We start from the raw sequence: 18,941 nt of genomic DNA, 5'->3' as shown, positions 1-18,941 counted from the left end.
GTATCCAGCTCTTTGTGAACAGTTTGTATCATCCAAGTGACAAGCGAATCGGAGAGCTTTCGATGCTGGATTCTCCATCGCAAACGCACACACTATATTGTTACGGATGAGTGTACTGTTGTCACTGTAATGAAACATGTATCTCGTTTGTGTCCTAAGTGTTGATACGTGGTTCAGTGTCACTTGATAACCAGCAATCTCCCTCCGCGACATCGTTCAGCATTTCTCTCATCAATTATTTCATTCGATTTCAACCTACTGATTTGCTTTACATTCTTCGTCGTCTGCTTTTGGGATTTTTTTAATAGGTCGTAAATTTTTGTTAAATTTTGACCTTACGGGCTTGAAGAGCGTTGGGGTCCATGGACTGAACTTTAGTTGGCTAGGAATTGGGTACGGCGAGCCTCCTCGGCGAAGGCTATTGGAGTTTGAATGTGAGGGATGAGTTTTGTGAGTTGCTGGTTGGCGTCGTAGGCAATTGGTGTTTAATCGGCGAGCTTGAGGAGGATCGACGAGCATTCTAGGAGGTGAGGACCTCGGCTGGGCGTGGTGTTTCCTGGAATTGCAATAGGTTTGGAGCTGGAGTGACAGCGTGCGCTTTGGGGGGGGGGGGGGGGGGGGGCTTGTGGAATATGTTTTGGAGGGTAAGAGCAGAGCGTGGTGTGGTTGTGCTCAGTCGGAAGGGCTGAAATTTAATGAGGAGCACGAATTTAAAATGGGGGATCAGTTCTTCGTGCCCTTTTTGGGGGGTTTTGTTTGCAATCCGTCATTGAGGCAGAAACCTAGCGATGAGGGAAACAAGAGTTAAGGTTTCTGCAAGTTCTAGAAATGGGTTGTCATATACAACGGTCTTTCCAAACTCAGTTCTGGGTTTCTGTTTTGGTGATTGTGGTAGGGTCTTCATAGGCCCGACGACATTGTAGAGGAGCGTCTGGGGCGATGGCCACCATGAATGTAATTCAACCGAACAAGTACTCCGCTGTCGTGCTTGGAGGCACCTTCGATCGTCTCCATCCTGGTCACCATGTCCTATTGAAGGTGTAATTTCTTTCCACCAGCGTCCGTTTTTAAGTGAAAAGTAACTTCGCACATTTTCCCTCGCATCTTTGCTTGATCAATTTACTTGTGGGTGTGCGATCTAAGAGTGAAATTCTGCTTTCAGGCTGCGGCAGAACTGGCGAGAGAGAGAGTTGTAGTGGGCATTAGCACAGGGCAAATGCTTTCAAATAAAGAGGTCAAGTTCTATGCCTCTCATGTGTTTTCTTGGGGTGTTATATGGCATGAATGTTTTTTTTGTTTTTGAGAATTTAACGCAGGAAACCTCGAAAGTTGTATGTGGTGCCGCTTGATTCTGATTACTCTACATTTGTTTATTTAATTGTTGTATCTTTATAGATCCTAGCACTGAAAGTTGTGTAAGAGTGACAGTCTGGGTTCTAGTTTTCTTCGTCTAAATGCAGTGCTAGGCCTGCCAAAAGATTCCTTAGAAGAAGGGGCTTAAAAGGTTCACGATTCATAGAATGAACACAAAGAACGGGGGATTAAAGAAAAATTGATGGTCATACTTTCAGGTTTATGAAAGTTAAAAGATGAATTGCGATTGAAAGCCCTAACTTCTTGTATTGATGTATGTTACTTCAGTATGCACATCTGATTCAACCCCTGGACGTCCGTAGGCAAGCAGTGGAAGTCTTTATTAAGGTGGCATGTCGTTAAGTCCTTCCTATTTGACATCTTCGCAGACGTGACAGTCTCAGCATTGTCGAGTACTGTTTGTTGCTGATGGATATGGCCATTTAAGGTGCAGATTTTTTTTAATATCTGTGAAGGGTAGGACTTCATGTAAAATGTGCTGATTGATTCCGTTCTAAAAGCGAAGCGATTTTTGTGCAAGGAAGTCAGTAAAGCCAGAGCTGAAGGTGCAAACTGAACCTATTACAGACCCTTATGGACCCTCAATCGTCGACCCAGAATTGGAAGCCATTGTTGTAAGGTTAGCGCAGTTTCGTTTCATGATAATCATTGATGCATAGAGCATTTGAGTTATTTCTATATCAGCATGGGGTCTCTAATATGTTTTTCGGTGGGTGACATATGCTACCTTAGTAAAGAGACGATAAAAGGAGGAGAATCCGTGAACAAGAAAAGGGCTGAAAGAGGTCTCTCTCAACTCCAGGTATTGATTTGTGTTGGGAATAACGTGCTTCAGTTAGACCTTTCCGTTCCACCTCTGTATTTGAGCAACAGTTGGAGTTAGCAACTCTCTTCCACTGCCTAGTTTTCTCATTTGTTCCTAGTCCTCGATTGAAAATTGGTGATTTGGACCGTTTGGTCCTTGTCTAATCAGCCATTGATACTTAATATTTTTATGGTGTAGGTGGAGGTTGTTGACTTGCTATTCGAGGATGGCAATACAGAGAAGATAAGCTCCGCGATCCTGAGAGAGCGTGAGGTGAAGCAAACCAAAGTAGGTTGAGCTCAATGTCTACTTGTAAGAATCATCTGATAAACAGCTGCAATATTGTGATTTAGCTTTCTTTCATATTTGAAGCAGCTAGATCTAATGTCTCATGCCTTTAATGTAATAGTTGAGCAGTACCTTGGACCTCAAGTAGTGAGAGCTACATATCATATTGGCTCTGTAGTACTCACTGCAGGGTTGTAGAAGAGTTTGGTCGGGTCTTTCGTAATTGATGGTTGTCACACATATCTAATTTGTGCACTCCTTTGAAGAATTTCCATGATAAACATAAAAATGATTCACGTACAGGAATCCCAAGAATTGCTTTCATTATTTGGGGTTTGGATGTTTCGTTTTCTAAAGACTAGAGGATTGATGAAGGTAAGATGCAACAAAATCTTGAGAATGCAACCTTTCTAATTCGTTGATTCTGGTGGTATCTAGCATATTGTAAATATGGGGTGCTTGGAGTTTGTGGTATCAGTTTCAGTTTTTAATGATACCTGATAATATTAGGAAAAATTGAATCAAATACTTTACATTAGAATTCAAAAAAGTTAAATCTGTTTTGGTCATGGTCTAATTTAACATGTGTTATATTTTCCCAATTCATTAATTTATTCCAGGGTCATTATACGTATAGTGATTACTAAGAAAACCAAAATAAAAGTAAATAAGATGTCATTCATTTGCAAAATACATATTTATAGATCACTTATAGTAATAGTATGTATATATATATATATATATATATATATATATATATTGGTTTCTTTTATGGGTGGCAGTTTCCAATACAACCTTTGAAAATATTTTAAATTTTGAAAATGTTAAGATTTGAAATATTGTCCATATTTTTAATTTTAATATTTTAGTATTAAAATTAATAAATATTATATTATAGCCAAAATAATGAAACCTTTCAATTTTATAAGTTTGAGCTTATTAAATTGATAAAGATTGTACAAATAAATATTTACAGTCTTTCAAAAAATAGAATCAATATGTATGAATATATATATATATATATATATATTGATTTAGTTTTTTTTAGTCAATATGTAGAACTTTGAATCTAAAATAAGATAATATTAAATGGAATATTTACCTACACCAATGTTGTCGTGTGGTAGCATGATTATATGGTGAAAAATAAAAATATGGATGTTATTATAAAAGAGCTTGATAGAAAGATATAATAGAAAAATGAAAGGAAGATAGTAAAATTTTTAGTTTTAATGCAATCTTTTATAGAAGAAACTTCTATTTACTTTGTAGGGATATAAATGCCTCAAATCAAAGTAAATGACGTAAGTAATTAATATAGACATGTGTAGCAGAGAATTAATAATAGATTTAAGTAAAAATTATCTCAAATTATCAAGAATTTATATCAAAAGAAGACCAATTATAAGCCACAGTCAAAATCAAATCCTTAGGCACAAAACTGTGCACTTATAGCAACTTTAAGGTTCTTTTGTGGGATTTGAAAGCAAACTTAAAAAGAGATTTTTAGAAGTTAGTTTCATATTATTTGGATAGACATTGAGGTTTTGAGAACTTTTCAAAGTGAGATATTTATTATGCAGGTTTGGATTTCAAGAAAAAAAAAAAAAAAAAATGTAATTTTAAGAATTGTCCAAATTTTGTAGCATTTTTACAAGTAAACATTTGTTAGTTTGTCATTGTGCTTGTATTAGAATGTGTATGAGAAGTTTGATATGAATTGAGCAGTTAAATTGAAGGTTGTGAGAGTTTTTGTGGATTATGGTCTTAGATAATTGAAACTTAGGATCAATAAGGATTTTTGTGATCTTCTAATATTTGCCAATTTGATTGAAGCAAAAATTGGTGAAAAAAATTTAGACTTAATTATGTACACATCAACCAAGTTTTGGAACAATTGAAGAATTTAGGAAGGAGAAATTTTTGTTGAAAGATCAACCTTCAAGTTAGAGAAGGAAGGCATCCAATAACCAAGTGATTTTGAGAGCTTTTTGTGCAATTGATAAGTCCAATTCTTCTAAAATTTTGTGTGCTTGATAATTGCTTATTGATTGAAGCCTAGATGAAATTTTAGATAAGATCAATGGTTCAATTAGTATTTATTGAGGTTTCAAACAATTATAGTAATTAATTAAGATTTATTTAGGATTTTCTTAGAATTTGATTAGGATTTTTTTTAAGATTTAGGATTTAATTAGGATTTATTTAGGATTTAAATATTGATTAGGATTTTATTATGATTACATTAGGATTTGATCTAGGATTTAGTTAAGATTTAGGATTTTATAAGGATTTCATTAGGATTTGATCTAGGATTTGGTAAAGATTCATTAGGTGTTTAATTAGAATTTTAATTAGGATTAAATTAAGATTTAATTAGAACATATTTAGGATATATGTAGAATTTATTTAAAGTTTTTATTTTTAGTATTTTTTAAAGATTATTGTTTTTTTTAATTTTTTAATTTTATATTTCTTTAGGATTTCTTTATTATTTTTTTTGAAATTAATTTATAACTTCTTTATATTTTATTTGTAACTTCTTTTAAATTTATTTTAAGTTGATTAAAGTTTGATTAGTATTATTAAAGATTACTTAAAGTTTATTTAAAATTCTATTAGACTTGCTAAGATTGATATTGCATTTCTACTTACCTTCCACAACTAGGTACCTAGTACATTCTCAAGTAAGAATACACACAATTGTTAGGGACATAGTCCTTAGACCTTTCTAGAGACAAGTTTCTAGAACCTTCGAGAAAGAAGTCTCTAGAAACTTCCAGAAGATTCTTTGAATATTCTCTTAGAATATTCTTCAAAGATTCTCTAAAGATTCTTTGAAGATTCCCTAAAGATTCCTTTAGAAGACTCTAGAAGATTCTTAGAATATTCTAGTAGATTCTAGGAAGTTACTTGAGAAACTTCCTAGCTCTTGGGTAGTTGCTCGTGAAGCTTCATAGTTCTTGGGAAGCTTCTTGATGCGCTTCCTTAGAACCATAGGCCAGTAGTATATATAGGAGTCGAGGCTGAAGAGTTCTTCAGTCTCGACAACACATCTCTTGAAGCTCTAGCTCAATTCTCTTGGCGTTGCTCTTGTACTCATCTGATAATCTAGTTCTTGTCATTTCTTCTTGAACTTCTTGTTTAGATTTCTTGTTTGTATTTTTGGTCCGTGACAGTTTGTCGAGACTACCTTTATCTTAATATCAGAGCTGAATCCTTCTTGTTTGAGAGCGGATTATCCCTCTTCTTGAAGGTATTCTAGCGCTTTAGGGGTTGCGGATTACCTTCCTCTAAATTGATATTTTCTCAATCACAATATCAGAGCTTAGTTCTTTGAGGCAGAGAGTGGACTACCCCTTTCCTTGGAGATACTTGAGCGTTCTAAGGGTTGCGGATTACCCTCTCTTAGACTGATATTAATTCCTTCTTTTTGTTTAGCATAGCTAGTAAAAAAGACTGTTAACATCGATTTCAGAGCTTTGCCTTCTTGATAGAGTGCGGATTACCCCTCTTCTCGAAAGCATTGAGGCATTTTTAGAGGTTGTGGATTACCCTCCTCTAAAACTGAAATCGTTTAGTGTTTTTTTTCTTTTCTCCGAGTAGGTTTTAGTGACAGGTAGTGCTACAATTTTCTCCAAGAGACTTAGCAATTTCTTCTTCTCTCAAAATTTTAATCCATCTATTCTCTAAATATGGAAGTAGACCAGGTCATAGACAGTGCATCTCCACAAATAGACAATAGAGTGGCAACTCTTGTAGATCTTCAAGCTCTTATGAATAGTGTACGAAAGGAAATTGTATTTCTTCACAATCCAAGTAAAGAACCTCAAATTGATCTAGTGACCGAAGAAGCTAGACGCGAAATTCATAGCCTACAACAAGAGATTATTCGACTAAGAGAAGCAAGACATGTGTCACATACGACCCCTATGGATACTTCAAGGATTAGTACAAAAGAACCAAAAGCGAGTATACTAGACAAGTTTGACGAAACAAGAGCCAACTTCCGAGGTTTTGTGCAACAAGTACGGCTTTACCTACGCCTATACCCTTCTCGTTATCCGAATGGATTTACCCAGGTTGCTTTCATAGGTACTCTTCTATCAGGAAATGCTCGCTCTTGGTTTGCTCCACTATTGGAGAAGGATTCTCCAATATTGTACGACCTAGAGGCTTTCATAGAGAGACTTACTGATGCGTTTGGAGATAGCGATCGAGAAAGAGTGGCTGAAAGAAAGATACAAAATTTGTGACAAGGATCACATTTTGCTGCAATCTATGCTGCAGAATTTCAACAGCTTACATGTGATCTTGATTGGAATGATAAGGCGTTCATGACACGATTTCGATATGGACTGAGAGACGATGTCAAGAACTTATTGATCACCATGCCTAAGGCGGATACTTTAGAAGAACTTATATCTCAGGCAATTATTTGTGACAACCACCTCTTTGAATTACGACAAGAAAGACGATCAGGCTGGAGAAATGATGGAGCATTTGCTACATTTTCAAAAGGTCCAGAGAATCACTCCACAGATCTTGAACCCATGCAAATTGATGCGGTACGTTTCAAACCCCTCACAGTTGAGGAAAGGAAGCGACGGTTTGAACAAAACTTGTGTTTATATTGCGGAGAAGCGGGCCATAAAGCTGTAGATTGTCGGAAGAAACAGAAGCCTCAAACAACAAGACTTAGGAGTACAAGCATGCAGGAAAACAAGGACGCCCAACCACAATAGGGACCGTGCGGCTGGACATCTCAACATCCAAAATTAATCAAGGTCCCTTTCTCTGAGCTCAACCTTCAGATTGTTTTATGGTACCTTTACATCTGGGTATTCAAGAACTACAAGTCGATGCTTTATTAGACTCGGGTGCATCCGCTTGCTTTATAGATGAAGAGTTTGCCAAGCTTTACAATATTTTTCTTGTAAAGAAACTTAAGCCTGTCCATGTAGAAGTCATAGACGGACGACCATTGTCTTCGGGCAATGTTATCCATGAAACTAAACCATTGAAGGTACGTCTTGAAAACCATGAGAGCAATATTGTGTTTAATGTTATCAAGACCCCTTCATGTCCTATCATTTTGGGACTATCTTGGCTTGATAGATATAATCCATTGATAGATTGGAAGTTGCGGAAAGTGACATTTCCAACAAACTCCTTGAAGGTGGAATCTGCCAAGACAATGTCTAGAAATAAATCCTTGTTTATAGGTGCAAGGGCTTTCATAAAGGAAGCCAAGCAAAATACACCTCTTATCATCTTCGCAACTCCGACTCGAGAAGATGCAACTCCGACTTTGGTTATTCCAAAGCAGTATGAAGAATTCAAAGATGTCTTTGAAAAGAAGAATGTTGATGTGCTGCCAGAGCATCGACCCTATGACTGTGCCATTGAATTGCAAGAAGGAGCACAACCACCTTTTGGACCAATCTACAATTTGTCGCAGACGGAGTTGACTGAGTTGCGGAAGTACATTGACGAGAATTTAGCCAAAAACTTCATCCGTCATTCGAAGTCGCCAGCTGGGGCACCAATCTTATTTGTGAAGAAGAAGGATGGCTCACTACGGATGTGCGTGGACTATCGAGGTCTCAACAAGGTGACAAAAAAGAATTGCTACCCACTGCCTTTGATCTCTGGTCTTCTAGAACAACTTGGGCGTGCAAGGATCTTTACAAAGATTGACTTAAGGGGAGCTTACAACCTTGTGCGAATTAAGGAAGGAGATGAATGGAAGACAGCGTTCCGAACAAGGTATGGCCATTTTGAATACAATGTCATGCCATTTGGTCTTACTAATGCTCCAGCGGTCTTTCAACACATGATGAATGACATCTTTCGAGAGCATCTAGACGATTTTGTTGTCATCTATCTAGATGATATTTTGATATTTTCTAAGAACGAGGAAGAACATGAGAAGTACGTTCGTCTGGTACTCAAAAAACTATGGGAACGAGGACTCTATGCCAAATTAGAGAAGTGCTTATTTCACCAAACTGAGATGGAGTTCTTGGGATTCATCGCGACTACGGAAGGCTTGAAGATGGATCCAAAGAAGGTGGAAGCAATCATGTCTTGGGAAGTTCCAAAGACGGTTAGGGACGTACAATGTTTTCTTGGATTTGCTAACTACTATCGGATCTTCATCAAGAATTATTCTCAAGTTGCTGCCCCCCTCACTCGGTTAACATGTAAGGACAAGCTCGAATGGGGACTTATCGCAGAAAAAGCATTTCAAGATTTGAAGATGGTATTTACTACAGCTCCAATCTTGATACATCCGAACTTTACAAAGGCCTTTTATTTGGAGACAGATGCTTCGGATTTTGCTTTGAGAGCTGTACTTTCACAGATGGGCGTAGATGAAAAGCTCCATCCAGTTGCGTTCTATTCTCAAAAATTCTCTGCTGCTGAGATCAACTATGAGATCCACGATAAGGAACTCCTTGCTATAGTAGATTCTTTCCAAGAGTGGCGCCACTTTCTCGAAAGAACTGCACATCCAGTGACCGTATATACGAATCACAAGAATTTGGAGTATTTTATGTCGGCTCGGGTTTTGAATCGGCGTCAAGCTCGGTGGAGTATGTCGCTATCCAGGTTCGACTTTGTTATTACTTATCGACCTGGGAAGCAACAAGGGTTGTCCGATGCATTATCAAGGAGATCATATCTCCCGCCAAAGGCTGGAGATGCAGCATTTGATCAACAGTGCACGACATTATTGAAGCCAGAGAAATTTTGGCTCAACGCAGCTATTGTACCAATTGATGCTGACTTCCTCGACCAGCTACGGGCCGCAACCATTGAAGATTCTCTAGCCCTTGATATCAAGCAACATGCTAGTGATGATAAATTCAAGATGGAAGGAGATCTAGTATATTTCGAAGAGCGGTTGTATATCCCAAAAGGGCCAACACGACTCCGAGTTCTTCAATCTCGTCATGACTTTCTAGCTGCGGGACATTTTGGATTCAATAAGACCTTGGAACTTATTTCCCGCGATTTCTGGTGGCCTCAAATGTGGAAGGATGTAAAAGATTTTGTTGTATCTTGTGACATTTGTTCAAGATCCAAAAACCCTCGACATCGGCCTTATGAACTTCTACAGCCATTGCCTATTCCGCGCCGACCATGGTCTTCGGTTTCCATGGACTTTATTACGGATCTACCACCATCGAATCCATTTGACAGCATTTTTGTTGTCGTAGACCGGCTTACAAAGATGGCATATTTTGTCCCTTGCAAGAAGACATCGTCAAGCGAAGATACAGCAAGACTCTTTCTTGATAATGTGTATCGATATCATGGTCTACCAGATGATATCGTATCGGATCGAGGAACCCAGTTTGTGTCAAAGTTTTGGAAATCTCTTTTTGAAATATTGAAGGTGTATATCAAGCTTTCTTCGGCATTTCATCCTCAAACGGACGGCCAAACAGAACGGGTGAATGAAGTTTTAGAGCAATATTTACGTTGCACCATCAACTATCAACAAGATGATTGGGTCGCATATCTACCGCTAGCCGAGTTCGCATATAACAACACCCTTCATGCGTCAACTCAACAAACGCCATTCTTTTTCAATTATGGATACCATCCGAAGCTTGACTTATGGAGTTCGTCAACGATTAACAATCCGGCAGCTGAAGGATTGGTGAAGGAGCTTTCGCAGCTTCAAACTACATTGAAGCTTCAATTGCAAACTGCCCAAGAATCTTACAAGGCGTCCGCGGACAAATTTCGGAATCAGGCACCTAAATTCATGATTGGAGACAAAGTTTGGCTGCTTCGATGAAATATTAAGACCAAGCGGCCATGTGACAAATTGGACTATCGGAGATTGGGACCATTTGTTATCCAGAAGCAGATCAATCCTGTAGCGTATCGTCTGGAGTTACCAGCTACTATGAAGGTACATCCTGTCTTTCATATTTCTTTGTTGGAGCCTTATCGAGAATCGTCTTTTCCTGGAAGAGTATAATGTCCACCACCTAGCATAGAAATAGAGAACCACGAAGAATACAAGGTGGAAAAGGTCCTGGATTCACGGCAAAGACGGGGTAAATTAGAATACTTTGTGCATTGGAGCGGTTACGATATTAATGAACGAACATGGAAGCCGGCCAAAAATCTCGCGAATGCGCCGCAAAAGGTACAGGAGTTTCATCGACGATATCTTGAGAAATCCAAGCCGGTTCGACGATAGCTTCTTACTGAAGCTTGCTCATCCAGAAAACAGAAAAGAGGAGAGAGCACCACCAAAATCCATAGTTGATGTAGTCATTCTCTCCAAGATAGCGTAGAACTTTGTTAGTAGCCCAAGTTTGTTCTTTTAGCCTTTGAATATGGATAGCCAAGATACTACACTTGTCATGTCATCTCAAGCAACTAGCTCATGAAGACGACCGCGAGATGAAGAACCGCTTGCACCACGACGACGTCGAAGGATTTCGAGCAACAGATTGCTGGTGATTGTATTTGAGGTCGAGCTTGCCTACGATGGTCAGCCAAAAGGAGTGTTTGCAGGACAATTTCACAATGAAGACATGGAAGTTCATGCTTTGTCAGAAGTTGAAGGCGTGGGCCACTACCGTTGGCTTCAAGGACCATTGAATCACTTGCCTCGTGAACAACAATTGGAGTTCATAGCAGAGGTTATGCGACAGATCTTCATTTTCTTGCGTTGGTATTAACTGACGATAACATTGCTTCTCGGAGACCTCGAAGCTAAAGGAGGAGGTGATGTTAGGCACATAGTCCTTAGACCTTTCTAGAGACAAGTTTCTAGAACCTTCTAGAAAGGAGTCTCTAGAAACTTCCAGAAGATTCCTTGAATATTTTCTTAGAATATTCTTTAAAGATTCCCTAAAGATTCTTTGAAGATTCCCTAAAGATTCCCTTAGAAAGCTTTAGAAGATTCTTAAAATATTCTAGTAGATTCTAGGAAGTTACTTGAGAAACTTCCTAGCTCTTGGGTAGTTGCTCGTGAAGCTTCATAGTTCTTGGGAAGCTTCTTGATGCGCTTCCTTAGAACCATAGGCCAGTAGTATATATAGGAGTCGAGGCTGAAGAGTTCTTCAGTCTCGACAACACATCTCTTGAAGCTCTAGCTCAATTCTCTTGGCGTTGCTCTTGTACTCATCTGATAATCTAGTTCTTGCCATTTCTTCTTGAACTTCTTGTTTAGATTTCTTGTTTGTATTTTTGGTCCGTGACAGCAATACAACAACATGTGTTACTTAGCATGCATCTAGTCTATATTCATTTTTTGCAATCATGTTAATTTTTTATAATTCTTTATACTTTGAGGTTTTGTAGGATTGCTATGCATATTATATGATTCATGATATCCAACATTGTTACTTAGCAGTAGTGAGATAATTGCACATGTCAATTTTATTAGAATAATAATTCTTCTTCTCAGCAAAGTTTTGCATGATTTTTTTAACATGCCTTAAGAATAGCGTGATATAAAAGGCCAAATAATCAATATCTAAAAGTAAAGTAAAATTACAATTATTAAGCTTTAGAAGCATTATTTGATAGAAATATTTTGCTTCTAAATACTAAATATATTAAAGTATTTGTTGCAATTATACATATTGATTAGAATGTCAATCTTGAAATTTTTTTCTTTAATGATTTTGGTAGTTTTAGAATTTATGTTTTTTTACAATATTTATGCTAATAGTAATATTACTATTATTATGGTTTATTTGAGATTATTACCTATTTTAAAAATTAATAGTAAATTATTTTATTTTATTTTAATTTCTATCAACATAAATTGTAATTTTTAATGTTATTTTACTAATAAGAATAACAATGCCAAAGCTCTCAATAAAGCAAAGCTCATTATTTAAAACAAAGAATCATCACAAAATTTGTATTGGATTAAAACAAAACATTTCTATCAACTATTGCAATAGATTATAATTTATTGAATATGTTTTGTACATTTTTTTATTGTATTTTCATACAATATATAAAAAATAGATAAGAATCATAAAATACATTACTTCTTAGTTTGTATTTTTTTATTTAAAATTAGATACTAATAATATTTATTAGATACTAAAAATAATTAATTAATTAAATTTTAGATTAAAATAAAAGATAATGATAATAATTTTAGAATATAAAAAAAATATAAGTATGTGAATCTTATTAGTAAGAAGTGTCATAGTTATTAAAAAAACCAAGTTTGTAGAAGACAATTAGGATTTAAAATAATTAATTGTTAAAGCATCTATATAATATAAAATTTAGTGGATATATTTTTAATATATGCATAAATATATTTACAAATTTTTATAAAAAAAGAAGTTATAGTTTTTAAGAAATAGAGATTTAAAGAAAGAAAAGATGTCAGGCAACAAGTTATAAAGAAAAGAATTCAGGCTTTAATCATCAAGTGGCAGCTTGAGGCTTATGGAGATAGATGGATGATAAGGTGCTTGAGTGGTTCCTAAGAGGTCCTAGGTTTGAATCTCCATGATAGCATATGAAGAAATGGAAAGAAAAATATTCTTCACAAAGTCTTCAATTTATTAATTGAGGATATCTAGAAGGTTGATTCCATAATACTTACATTAAAGGATTATGTTGGATAACAAGGGCACTTGTTGCCTATGGACAAAAGCAAGGAATCTCCTTTAGTAGTAGCATGATATGTAATGCCTATGCCTTCTATATATTCATTTTTTTAATAGATAGGTATATAGTTTTTCTTAAAATAGAAGAAGCCATAAGTTGGTGGTGGCTAATGTATAATGGCATCAATCTTCTAGAATCCACAATCCAATTTTTTATTCTTTTAAATAAACAAACTTTGAATAAAATAAAATTTAGAGTATAAAAATTGAAAGTAGGATTTAAGATCTAGGAGTAGGATTTAAAGTTTAGGATTTAGAAATAGGATAGGATTTAGGATTTTGAAAGGGTAGCAATCTTCTTTGAAGAGAGATATAAGTGCTCTAAAAGAAGGTTTTTTTCTCTTCTGATTGATTTATAAAAATTTAATGCATGAATTTGTTGACAATATGAAGAACAAAAGAATTTATGAAGAATCTGTATTTTATTTGAGTGTTTTGTATATTTTTAAAAGTTTTATAAGAAAATAAGGTAATTAATAGCAACAAAAAATCTTGTTCTTTTTTAAGGCAAACTCTTTCTTTACAACAAGGTGAATGATTTTTTGGATTGATATTCTATAGAAAAAAGACCAATGGTCAAGTTGATATTTGTAATATAGATACAAAAATTGATTTTGCTTAAGAATCTTAATTTATGGATGTTTTAATGCACTAATTTATCAAGTTTTTTTTTAAAATTAATTAATTTTCATTGTATGTCTAGTTATATGGATAGCAAAAATATTTTGATATTTACAAACATGATTGTAAATAAGAACAACATACTCATTGCGTGTTACATCTCAACATAGAAATATAACTTTTTGTTAATAGATAGTATTACAATCAAAGATGACTAAGTGTCACGGACATACATATAATTACCTATATGAATAGATAAAAGTATGTAAAAGTAGGTTAATTGTGTAATATCTTCTAGAGAAGCTTCTTAGAAGCTTCATAGATGCTGCTTTGACTTTATAGGAGTCTATAGTTGACTTTTAGGTTAGAAACTTGGTCAACAAGTTAGCCATGTGCCACGCATGTTGGAAGCTTAAAGAACAAGCTAACTACGTGGTCCATCCATAGAAAACTTGCCTTGCAAGCAAAGGCATGTGGCCTAGAAAGTCAACATATATTGGAGGTCTTATAGAACATCGCCACGTGGCTTCTAGTTAGATAGTATATATAGAGGCAAGAGTGAAGCCCTCTTCACTCTTGTCAACTCCTTTCTTGCTTCTAGTCTAGTTTCAAGGGTCTCTAGTTTTCTTGTATTTTGGCAATAGCCATTCCAGTTTCTTTCTTAATATACATATTTCTATTTTGTCCTATTTCTTTTTGAGAAAAGTCTCACTTACTCTTTAGCTTTCATCGAGTTCTTGTCCCTGACAGATTGACAAGAGTACACTTACAATATCAGAGCTTTGTCTTTTCTTGATTAAGAGTGGATTATCCCTTTTTCTTGATAAGACATAAGCGCATTAGAAGTTGCGGATTACCCTCTTTTAAACTGATATTGTTCTTAGTATTTTCTTTGTTATCAATTCCTCTCTTCTATTTGTTTTGAGCGTTGTTAGACATCTTCTCTTTTCTAAGTGCTACTATGGCAGAGCTTGTTGAAATGAAGAGTGCAATGGCACAGATGCAAGAACAATTGAGGGAGTTAATGCTTGCGATGCATCAACTCAATTTACCACCACAAGGAGCAACAAGAATGGTAGGAAGTGAAGATATAGAGATGATTGGGGCTGCTTCAACATCTGCACCAAACCATGTCCCTTCTCCCAGAATGGAACACCCTTCGAGTGTTAGAGAACCGAGAGTTGCCTTGCCCGAGAAGTTTGATGGTACCAGATCCAAGTTTCGAGGATTCATCAATCAGGTCCAACTAGTGATTGAACTTCAACCCCAGAGCTATCCAACTCCAGGGTCACAAGTAAGATTCATTGGTACACTCCTTTCAGATTCAGCATTGTCATGGTTTTCATCTTTTCTTGAACGACGAGATCCAATATTGGATAATCTGGAGGCTTTTTTGGCGGAGTTTCGATCCATGTTTGGAGAACATGATGCAATTCGTGTTGCAACCAACAAGATCCGTATTTTGCGACAAGGCAATCGATCAGTAACATTATATGCTTCGCAATTTCGACAACTTGCAACTGATATCAAGTGGGATGATGCCGCACTTGTGAGTCAATTTCTCTACGGATTACAATATGAGGTAAAGAAATTGATGCTTAATTTACCTGATCCTCAAACATTGAGTCAAGCAATTGACTTTGCTGTGAAGTGCGACAATCGACTTTTTGAATTTCGATCCGAGAGTCGCACAAGTGGGCCTCAACGTTACTACAATTCAATGGCAACACCGACGTCTCCTCAACACATACCTTCGGAAGTAGAGGATATGCAAATTGATGCGGTACGTTTCAAACCTCTTACTGAGCAAGAAAAGTCTCGTCGTCGACAAGAAGGATTGTGCTTATATTGTGGAGAACCTAAGCACACTGCTCAACATTGTCCAAAGAAGCGACGTAACTACAAAATGAGGAGTATGGCTGTCAAAGAAGACAGTATGTCGGAAAACGAGTACGTCCAGCTACAATAGGGACCGTGCGGCTGGAATCTTGTACAACTTCTAATAAAGGTCCTATCCTCTCCTCAAAACCATCTCCTTGTTTTATAATAGATGTGCGTTTAGGACCTAATAATTACAAAGCCTCTGCCTTGGTAGATTCAGGAGCCTCATCTTGTTTTTTAGATGAAGAATTTGCTAGATGTCATAGAATATCATTAATACAAAAAACTAAACCTGTACACGTAGAAGTCATAGATGGTCGTCCGTTGTCTTCTGGAGATGTAACTCACGAAACACTTCCTGTAGATGTAGTAATAAATGGTCATAGTAGTTGCGTAATTTTTAATATAATTAGATCTCCCTCTAATCCAGTAATTTTAGGCTTATCATGGTTAGAAAAGTATAATCCTCGAATAGATTGGATTTCTCGTAAACTTGATTTTCCTCAGAGCATTAGTAACAGTTCTATTAACCAAGTAAAAAACCATGAGTCTAGTATAGTAAAACTCACACCTATAGGTGCAAAAGCATTTATACACGCAGCAAAAGAAGGATCAACTTTTGCTATTTATGCTGCACCTATTTCTGAAAGCGTAAAGACTTCAAGTGGCATTCCAAGTCAATATCAGGATTATCAAGACGTTTTTGAGAAAAAAAATGCAGATATTCTTCCTGAGCATCGCCCATACGATTGTTCAATCGATCTCAAGGAAGGAACTCAGCCACCATTTGGACCAATTTACAGTTTATCGCAAGATGATTTGGCTGAACTCAAGACATATATTGATGAGAATTTAGCGAAGAATTTCATACGCCATTCAAAATCTCCAGCAGGAGCTCCAATTTTATTCGTAAAGAAAAAAGATGGATCTTTACGAATGTGTGTTGACTATCGAGGACTCAACAAGATCACAATCAAGAACAGGTATCCATTACCTTTGATATCAGGACTCCTTGACCAGTTAAATCAAGCTAAGATCTATACAAAAATAGATCTAAGAGGAGCATATAATCTAGTACGGATCAAAGAAGGAGATGAATGGAAGACTGCGTTTCGAACCAGGTACGGGCATTTTGAATATAATGTCATGCCTTTTGGACTCACGAATGCACCAGCTGCTTTTCAACATCTCATGAATGATGTATTTCGTGAATTCTTAGACAATTTTGTCATCTGCTACCTAGACGATATCCTGATTTATTCTAAGAATGTTGAAGAACATGAAATACATGTTCGTCAAGTATTACAAAAACTCAGAGATGCAGGATTGTACGCCAAGATAGAAAAGTGTGTATTTCACACTACTCAAGTTGACTTTTTAGGATACATCATTTCAAATCATGGTCTTATGATGGATTCTAAGAAAGTCCAAACAATCATGGATTGGAAGATTCCAAAGACTGTGAGAGATGTCCAATGTTTCTTGGGATTTGCCAATTACTATCGGATCTTCATCAAAGACTTCTCACGAGTTGCAGCTCCACTTACACGCTTGACTAGTAAAGATAAATTCCAATGGAATCAAGAAGCGGAAGCAGCATTTGAAGCCTTGAAGACATCGTTTGTCTCTGCACCAGTCTTATATCGTGTTGATTTTTCCAAGGCATTTTTTATGGAAACAGACGCATCGGATTTTGCCTTGGGTGCAGTTTTATCACAAATGGGAACAGATGACAAACTTCATCCGATAGCTTTTCATTCAAGAAAATTCTCAGCAGCCGAGATCAATTATGAGATCCACGATAAAGAACTTCTTGCAATCGTGGATTCCTTTCAAGAATGGCGTCATTATCTAGAAGGTGCTTCTAGTCCAGTCACTGTGTATACAGATCACAAGAACCTCGAGTATTTCATGTCAGCACGCGTGTTGAATCGTCGTCAAGCTCGTTGGAGTATGTCTTTGTCAAGATTCGACTTCATTATCACTTATCGGCCAGGAAAACAACAAGGTTTGTCCGATGCCCTGTCTAGACGTTCTTATTTTGCACCAAAAGAAGGAGATGCAGCTTTTGAGCAACAAAGAACGGTCCTCTTGAAACCGGAGCAATTTCATCTCCGAGCAGTGAAATCAAGACTGACTGTTGATTCAACTTTTCTCAAGCAAATCCAGTCCAGTATGTCCTCAGACCCTCTTGTTCATGATATCAAGAATAATTCTTCCAAGTCTCATGATTCTTCTAAGTTCGAGTTCAAGAATAATCTATTATATTTTGAAGGACGCCTATATGTTCCAGAAGGAAAAGCACGTTTGCGTGTTCTTCAAGCACGTCATGACTTTCCAGCAGCAGGGCACTTTGGATATAATAAGACTTTGGAACTCATATCAAGAGATTTTTGGTGGCCACAAATGTGGAAGTCAGTCAAAGACTTTGTACAATCATGTGATATTTGTTCAAGATCAAAAATTCCTCGACATCGACCTTACGGACTTCTTCAGCCATTACATATACCAGAACAACCATGGTCTTCTGTTTCTATGGATTTCATCACAGATCTTCCAAACTCAAGATCTTATGATTCTATATTTGTGATAGTAGATCGTTTCACCAAGATGGCACATTTTATGCCATGTACAAAATCTATCACAGGTGAAGAAACAGCTAAGCTTTTCATTGATAATATCTATTGCTATCATGGATTACCTAAAGATATCATATCGGATAGGGGAACTCAATTTGTGTCGAGATTCTGGAGGACTCTTTTCAAGATTTTAAAAGTGGACATAAAGCTATCTTCAGCTTTCCATCCTCAAACTGATGGACAAACAGAGCGCGTAAACCAAGTCTTGGAACAGTATTTAAGGTGTACCATCAACTACCAACAAGATGATTGGACAACCCTTCTGCCATTGGCAGAGTTTGCTTATAATAATACGGTACATTCTTCCACGCAACAAACACCTTTCTTTGCCAATTATGGCTATCATCCACGACTTGATACTTTTGATTTTTCAAAAGTTGATAATCCTGCAGCAGAAGATATGGCAAATCGGTTGTCAGAGTTACATGCAATAATGAAGGTGCAGTTGAAGAAAGCTCAAGAACGACAAAAGATAAATGCAGATGTATATCGTAAAGAGCAACCACAACTCAACGTGGGTGATAAGGTATGGCTACTTCGTCGCAATATCAAGACCACTCGACCTTGTGACAAATTGGACTATCGTAGGCTTGGCCCCTTTTCTGTTTCTGAACAGATCAACCCAGTTGCATATCGGTTACATCTACCGGAGTCAATGAA

The 18,941-nt window shown here is 36.6% G+C and overlaps 1 protein-coding gene across 2 annotated transcripts; it reads left to right on the top strand.

The window, feature by feature from the left end:
• Window positions 1-388: 388 nt before the first annotated feature.
• Window positions 389-2,767, top strand: LOC112294990 (phosphopantetheine adenylyltransferase). Of its 2 annotated transcripts, none has more exons than XM_024546035.3 (7): window positions 389-527; window positions 896-1,038; window positions 1,163-1,234; window positions 1,642-1,701; window positions 1,899-1,993; window positions 2,107-2,176; window positions 2,378-2,767. In XM_024546035.3, exons 2-7 carry the CDS (start codon window positions 940-942, stop codon window positions 2,474-2,476), a joined length of 495 nt encoding a protein of 164 aa, XP_024401803.1. In that variant the 5' UTR covers window positions 389-527; window positions 896-939; the 3' UTR covers window positions 2,477-2,767. The 2 variants fall into 2 exon arrangements, with proteins under 2 accessions (XP_024401803.1, XP_090100429.1); XM_090244303.1 differs by having other exon boundaries at window positions 464-644.
• The last annotated feature ends 16,174 nt before the right edge of the window (window positions 2,768-18,941 follow it).

The sequence above is a fragment of the Physcomitrium patens genome, chromosome 18 (genome assembly GCF_059467195.1).
Source record: "Physcomitrium patens ecotype Gransden chromosome 18, ASM5946719v1, whole genome shotgun sequence".
Lineage (NCBI taxonomy): Eukaryota > Viridiplantae > Streptophyta > Bryopsida > Funariales > Funariaceae > Physcomitrium > Physcomitrium patens.
The sequence above is the reverse complement of the archived record's forward strand: the minus strand, read 5'-3'. Positions and strand labels throughout refer to the sequence as shown.